This window comes from Biomphalaria glabrata, chromosome 18 (assembly GCF_947242115.1).
Source record: "Biomphalaria glabrata chromosome 18, xgBioGlab47.1, whole genome shotgun sequence".
Classification (NCBI taxonomy): Eukaryota; Metazoa; Mollusca; class Gastropoda; family Planorbidae; genus Biomphalaria; species Biomphalaria glabrata.
This window is the reverse complement of record NC_074728.1, coordinates 5,637,122-5,645,424: the sequence shown is the minus strand read 5'-3', so window position 1 is coordinate 5,645,424 and position 8,303 is coordinate 5,637,122. Positions and strand designations below refer to the sequence as shown.

General features: G+C 37.1%; 1 protein-coding gene across 1 annotated transcript in view; it reads right to left on the bottom strand.

The window, feature by feature from the left end:
* The window catches only part of LOC106059756 (uncharacterized), a 21,035-nt gene extending 14,727 nt beyond the window's left edge, over positions 1-6,308 (bottom strand). The window contains exons 1-4 of the mRNA XM_056017745.1: positions 6,156-6,308; positions 4,542-4,664; positions 3,027-3,121; positions 293-383 (exon numbers count right to left, since the gene is read on the bottom strand). Coding sequence (XP_055873720.1) covers positions 293-383; positions 3,027-3,121; positions 4,542-4,605 — 250 coding nt within the window. The 5' untranslated portion in view covers positions 4,606-4,664; positions 6,156-6,308. The remainder of the gene's footprint in view (positions 1-292; positions 384-3,026; positions 3,122-4,541; positions 4,665-6,155) is intronic.
* Positions 6,309-8,303: the final 1,995 nt, after the last annotated feature.

Here is an 8,303-nt window from a genome sequence, read left to right as displayed (position 1 = left end):
TCGTTACTTATCTTTTTCTAAACAAATATGAATTTGGTTAGGAAATGCAGAAGAAAATATAAAGAAATAAATATAAATAATAAAAAAGACTCGGAGTATAAAGATGTGTATAAAATTTTTTTTTTTAAAGTTTACAGTCTCAGGTTTACTAAAAGTACAAGATTTGAGCACAGATATAATCGTTAATAACGTTTTTGAAATAAATTTACTTTTTTTTTCTTCCCCTTGTGTATGACCTGCATGTGCGCTAATAGGAACTGTCATATAAATATATATATTAAAAGAATAATACTTGAGTTTGGTGGCAGTCCTTTCACCATCTCTAAGATTTGACTTGTTGATTGTGCAATGGCCAAGTACATTCCAACAGAAGCGCAACCTTTCTGAAAGGAAAACGAAAGTCAAGAAGGTTTTTTATTTCGACGTTTTGAAGGGGCGATGCTGTAGCTCCATGCAGTCAATACAACATCCTCACTAGGCTCACGTGTTAGCTTCATTACAGAGCTGACTCGAAGCTTGAAGAACAAATGCATGAACGAAATGTGGGTAGTTTTTAGTAAGTCATCTCTGGAAACTTTCAGTATCAGTGGAGAAATAAAATGATTGCACATTATTTTTAGTAGTACAGCGTAGTCAAACATCACAATGATGTAGTGTGATCAAACATCACTTTGATACAGTGTGATCAAACATCATATTGATATAGTGTGGTCAAACATCACATTGATACAGTGTGGTTAAACAACACATTGACGCCGTGTGATCAAACATCACATTGATATTGTGTGGTCTAACATCACTTTAATACAGTGTGATCAAACATCACATTGATATAGTGTGGTCAAATATCACATTGATGCTGTGGGGTCAAGCATCACATTGATACTGTGTGGTCAAACATCACATTGATACTGTGTGATCAAACATAACATTGATATAGTGTGGTCAAACATCACATAGATACTGTGTGGTCAAACATCCCATTGATACAGTGTAATCAACCATCACATTGACGCCGTGTGGTCAAACATCACATTGATACGGTGTCGTCAAACATCCCATTGATACAGTGTGATCAACCATCACATTGACGCCGTGTGGTCAAGCATCACATTGATATAGTGTGGTCAAACATCACATTGATATAGTTTGGTCAAATATCACATTGATATAGTTTGGTCAAATATCACATTGATATAGTGTGGTCAAACATCACATTGATATAGTGTGGTCAAACATCACATTGATATAGTGTGGTCAAACATCACATTGATACAGTTTGGTCAAATATCACATTGATACAGTTTGGTGTCAAGAACATCAAGCTAATCACTATGTCTCCCAAAGTCTGTCTAACAACATTTTCGGATAAAGTTCAAATTTTGCATAATTATTTATTGGTATAGACAAGACATAAATCAATCAATTTTAAAAAATCAATTAATAACTAATAATTAATTATTTTGTTGACACCAACAAGGGAAATGTATCCTTCAGTATTCACAGGTACGACTAAATGTGTAGAGTTTCGTTCCATTTGATAATTGAACAGGTATTTCCCCCACATTCATTTTCGGATTAAGTTGAAACTTCAGACAAATATTTATTGTACCTAATAAAGCATGAATAAATTGAAAAATTAACCAATTAGTTAATGTTATTGCTAAGTATTGTGTTTGATATCGAAGAAGGGAAATATATTATTATTATTATTGAGGAATATAACTGTAAGTGTGGAGTTATTTCCTTAGATAAGTTTTGTGGTGTTTTTTTTTAAGAATTTTAAAATATTTAGCTTGTTTGCACTGTGCCTATGTCGTAACCCACGATTACCTGCTAACTGCTTTCAAAATCGCAAGATAGAACTCTATGGCCATATCACAGGGTCCTCAGGGCTCGCAAAGACCTTCACTTCAGGTTACAGTCCCAGGAAAAAATAAAGAGGCAGACAGAGAAATCGATGGAAAGATAAAAGAATGGACAGGCCTGTCATTGAAAGAAATTCTATTCAAGTCTAAGGACAGAGAGAAATGGAGAAAGACAATCAACAGATCTTGTGCTGTGCACCAACGCCTCAACAGACTAAGGGATAGGTGAAGTTAGTGAAGGTGAAGTTAGTGAAGGTGAAGTTAGTGAAGGTGAAGTTAGTGAAGGTGAAGTTAGTGAAGGTAATGTGAAAGTAACATTGTGTTAACCAACTTGGGAAAATCCCATTTCAATCTGTTCTGTGTTCTCGTAGTGTGACCTTGTATTAGGATAGGTCATAAGACCAGCGACTTCTGCTGTACTGGCAAGTTAGTCCAGTGGTACTTTGTGGTCCCAAATTAAATTATCTAGGCTATTAACTATAGCCTCTAGATATACAAAACTACTCAGACGGACAAGTAATAAGTCTGAGATTTCAGTTGCAACAAAAAAAAAAGAGTTGATTTAGAAGAAGAAAAAAAAAGATCATAGAATGTATAAATGGAAATTAAGGTTCACAAAAGAAAATGAAATAATGAAACAAATCAAAGTATAAACACAGGTTCAGGTCTACATAATAAAAGAACCACCATCACAGAGGCACAATAATGTCAAAAACCAAAAAGATGGTTAACAATAATATCATATAAGCATCCGTGAGACACACTACTGTCTCGTATCAAAACAAAAGATGTCTTTTAAAAAAAAACATACTGGAGTGGATAAGAGACTAAGTAGACATATAATATTTACATAAGCCAACTTATTACTAACAAATAAATAAAGTCAACTTAGCTCATTACCGAAACACTCTTCCAATAACAGTGGCACACTCCTCTTGAGTAACACAGTAACAGAACAACAACACAAATATTAGTTATGCAGTATAGAGATTTAGTTCAAACTTTACTGGTCAGATCAAAGACTCAAGAGGGGGTGGCAATTATAAACAGCTAACAGGGACTTAAATCAAGTACTAAAGGGGACTAACTCTTATTGCAAACAAAAGTAGCTATCCTTATTGTCCCTCTTGTCACAGCAATTTTACGTAGAACATTTACCTTGGCATTCTGCCACGTTGTTTTCTGGTCCATCCACAGGATGCACATGTCGTCAACAAGAAATGTCTTATTCACTTTACATTCTAAGCTGCCAACTGCGGAACATTGAAGGAGGTAATTAGTAGACATTTGTTGTTCAGTATAGATCTATTAGTAATAGTTCAATCATGTTTTAGTTTGCTTGTATTAATACTGTATGGTCAACACATCCCATTGATAATGTCTGGTCATAGAATGACATAGACACTGTGTGGCAAAAACACTAGTTTTCCCTAAGTCTATTTAAGTGTCCCTTAATCTTTATTAAAGTAAAGAAAAAGTATAGTTTCCCTTTCAGACCTTGCGATCTATGGGGCATATGATGTTTAAGGTCATCTGTTTCTATGGCCAACGGTTAACGATCAGGGTGTCATATGGCCAGCACAACGACCAACCGCTTTTACTTTCCCCAACTAAAGTCAGGTACCCATTAGAGTTGGGTGGACTCAGGGGCACCCTAAAAATCCCGAAATTCAAAAATACCAGTCTTCACCGAGATTCGAATCCAGGACCCCAGGTTCGGAAGCCGAGCACTTAACCACACAGCCACCGTAATCTTTATTAGTCTCTCTAAATGTATCTAGGTCTCTCTAGGTCTCCCTAAATCTGCACAAGTCTCCCTAAGTCTTTCTACGTCTCCAAGTCCCTTTAAGTCTCCCTGATTCTCCCTTAAATATCCATAAGTCTCCTAAGTCTCTCTACGTCCAAGTCTACCTAAACCTTCATAAGTCTCCATGAGTCTCTCGGTCTCTCTAATTCTCTTAAAGTCTCTTGAATTGTCGTTAGGTTCCCCTAACTGGGCCCTAAGTATCTATAAATCGCAGGTCTCCCTAAGTATCTATAAATCGCAGGTCTCCCTAAGTATCTATAAATCGCAGGTCTCCCTAAGTATCTATAAATCGCAGGTCTCCCTAAGTATCTATAAATCGCAGGTCTCCCTAAGTATCTATAAATCGCAGGTCTCCCTAAGTATCTATAAATCGCAGGTCTCCCTAAGTATCTATAAATCGCAGGTCTCCCTAAGTATCTATAAATCGCAGGTCTCCCTAAGTATCTATAAATCGCAGGTCTCCCTAAGTATCTATAAATCGCATGTCTCCCTAAACATCCCTGAGTCTAAGTCTCCTCATAAATCAATATTTGTTTTATCGGGATGTATCTTCCATATTGTAACTTATGCATTTTTCAAAAATCCATTCAAAAATGAAGAATATTACGTAACCTCCTGCAGGACGACAGGAATTGAATTCCACCGTATTTAAATCCGGGATCATTATGATGACAGTATGAAGCGCATGCAAAACGACTATCAATCATAATTTCAAAAGCAATCCACTTTTTTTTTTAATTCAATTATTACACTGTATTATTGATACAACATTGTTTAAGGTGTTGAATTAAACCTTGTTTGATCAACAGGCTTTAGAATTACTACTTTTTGTGTCAAAAGTTTGGATGCATGCAATCACACCTCACCTGGCTCTATAACAGTGATAAAACAACCGAGGACGATGTACACTTGTAGATGCATTCGATTCATCTAGTTACCAAGTAATAGCAGTTATTCCTTTTCACGTAGAGTCCATGATGTTTACAATTCTACAAAGCAAGCATTTAAAAATAGCTGTTAAAATAAACATGGAAAGTTGCTTTCCCTCTATATTGCGTTGTAACATTTATATAAGAAATTGCACATTGTTTGTTTTACATGTTTTGGGTGTCTCTTCAGAATTGAGGGTATTACATCCTAGCCCTGACATCCCACAAGACGGACTGGGGAATGCAGGGTTTGATCTCGTAGCCATCGAGACTATAGTCCTGAGCACATACCAGGCCAAACAGCCATCCAATCATAATACAATACAATGTATATAAAGTAATCAATATATAAAATATATATTGTTATAACCCTAGTGGCGGACTGAAAGGGTTAATGTGTGTGCAGCCTACTGACACACATGATTCAGGCCAATCACACAGGTCAAGGGCTGGTGAACAAGGGACATTACTGCTAATGCACGCAATATGACCAATGTTGTGGTCATGTGACCAAAAAGCCTTTACAGGCAAGAGACTGTGTTAGGAAAGACAGTAGAGTCCAGGACAGCAATCAGCAAGGTCTGTGCGCTACGAAGTGAGTCCTCGAAAATGTAGCTGTACGAGCTAGAGAGACTTGTAGTGATTTGTTAGGCAGTTCTGTTGTGTAGCAAAGTATTTGAAGTTAGTGTAGCCCATTGTGTTTATTGGCTGTTGTTGATGTAATTGTCATTTATTAAAACGCCACATTGTTTATTGAAGCTCTGGTTGTCAAGTTCTTGTGTTAGATGTGCTGTGTTGTGTTGCTTAGCAACAGAAGGCCTGATTAGGAGAGAACGTAACAATATGTATAGATATAATAAACCAAAATAAAGAACAAAAAGATTGTACGTTAATACACTTATTTATGCTAAATTAATATATGCCTCTCGTCTCCTACACTTTAATAACAATAAGAGATTATATATATCTTATCTTATCTTATATAATACAGACGTTACTTCAAAAAAGAAGATGATTACGTCCTACGGGTCATGCATTCAGTCATGCATATTAACCAATAACCTAAATACTGCCAAGTCACTGGTTTTCCTGGCCAGCTCAGGCAACCCATTCCATGCTCTAATAGCACACTATAGATCAATGGTGCCCAAACTATGGCCAGCATGAAACATTCGGCCATCGGCGCGGTGATATTCAGCCCCTGGAAACCTCTGCACACTGGACATTGAGCCTTGGTTCCATTAGATTCGACACATTTGTTCAGCGATGCGATCCGCAAAACACTCTCAAGCGCCCCGACTTCCCCATCTGGGATAGTAGAATGCCACTTATCTTATATAGGGATATTTATAGTCTAAATCCGGTTCTTTACAGTTTGTGTATGATTAGAATACTATTCGTTTTATTTATAGATCTAAGACTCAATTACTTATAAGGTCCAATCTCTAAAGGACGGATCAGAATTTCTTAACTTTAGTAGTAAAGCAGGGCTCATAGATTATAACTTTTTTTAAAATACAATTATTAAGCATTTCAATAATTTTACTACACCTGATAGTCTTACAAAAAAAAAATTTTTTTTGTAGAGAATACTGAACTAGTACTGAAGTCAGGGTAGAGCAGACAATCAAAATGTCGGATGTTTCAATAAAGTTCAAATTTAAATTTTCTTCACTATCGGAATTACAGCAGAATTAATTTGTGCACCACGCGCATTTTTTTTTTCAGGAGTTACATATATCACGAACTCGTAGGCGGTCCTTCTGGGTCATGCGTACACAAACTCATACCTGGCTTGCATCATCATTATTAAACTCTGAGTGAGGGATTGAGCGGTTCAAATCCTCTCTTACAAAAAAAAAAACCTAGACGAAAACCTTGATGTTTTGCGTAGTGCATGCATGTCAACAGGTCGATACTACCTAGCTCGCATAGACTTTGTGGATTGGCGCGAATTGTCACTAAGAAAGGTTATAAGCAATCAGCAGTTTTTAGGCCAACTAATACATATATAATTTATTATTATTGATAGGTCTATATTACATGAACTTGGCAGAATTTAAGTCATTGGTTAATATGCATGACTAAATGCATGACGCGTAGGGCGTAATCATCTTCTTTTTTGAAGTAACGTCTGTATTATATAAGATAAGATAAGAAGACAAGAAGATAAGACAAAGACCAAAACTGTATAGAAGGCTTTTCTTCCAGTAAGAGAAAGGAATGCAATAGTTGAAGTTGCTAGGCAGATCTAGTTGATACCTAGTCGATACATAGTTGTGACCTAGTTGATACCTAGTTGATACTTAGTTGTGACTTAGTTGATACCTAGTTGATACTTAGTTGTGACTTAGTTGATACCTAGTTGATACATAGTTGTGACCTAATTGTGACCTACTTGTGACCTAGTTGATACCTAGTTGATACATAGTTGTGACTTAGTTGATACCTAGTTGATACATAGTTGTGACCTAATTGTGACCTACTTGTGACCTAGTTGATACCTAGTTGATACATAGTTGTGACCTAGTTGAGACCTAGTTGTGACCTAGTTGTGACCTAGAAGATACCTAGTTGATACATAGTTGTGACCTAGTTGATACCTAGTTGATACATAGTTGTGACTTAGTTGAGACCTAGTTGTGACCTACTTGTGACCTAGTTGAGACCTAGTTGAGACCTAGTTGATACATAGTTGAGACCTAGTTGATACATAGTTGTGACCTAGTTGTGACCTAGTTGAGACCTAGTTGATACATAGTTGTGACCTAGTTGAGACCTAGTTGTGACCTACTTGTGACCTAGTTGATACCTAGTTGATACATAGTTGTGACCTAGTTGTGACCTAGTTGATACCTAGTTGATACATAGTTGTGACCTAGTTGTGACCTAGTTGAGACCTAGTTGATACATAGTTGTGACCTAGTTGAGACCTAGTTGATACCTAGTTGTGACCTAGTTGAGACCTAGTTGAGACCTAGTTGTGACCTAGTTGAGACCTAGTTAATACATACTTGTGACCTAGTTGAGACCTAGTTGATACCTAGTTGTGACCTAGTTGAGACCTAGTTGATACATAGTTGTGATTTAGTTGAGACCTAGTTGAGACCTAGTTGATACATAGTTGTGACCTAGTTAAAACTTAGTTGATACATAGTTGTGACCTACTTGTGACCTAGTTGAAACTTAGTTGATACATAGTTGTGACCTAGTTGTGACCTAGTTGAGACCTAGTTGTGACCTACTTGTGACCTAGTTGTCACCTAGTAGAGACCTAGTTGTGATCTAGTTGTGAACTACTTTCAACGCGTGTTCCCTTGCCAATCTAGTAAATGACTTACATTCTGCCAAGGCATTGTTTTTCCTTGTTGACTTTGGCAAGCCATTCAATGCACTAATAGCACTAGGGTTGAAGAACAAATTTGTTCTAGCATAATAACAAGGCTTGTCTTCGAGTCCGAAGATTAGTGAGGAATGCAGTATTTCCCGTGGTTGCGCAGCCCCAGCTGTTGCCTACATATGCTTGCCATATCTTGTGCAAGCATAACCATTGTCCGCAGGTGGTCGATTTAGATCAGTGATTCCCAAAGTGGTCTATATAGACCCCCAGGGGTCTACGAGGACTTCCAAGGGGTCTACGGAAGTGAAAAAATAAATTGGAGGTCTATGGCCTGTTAATGGGGGTCTACGAAGGCGGAT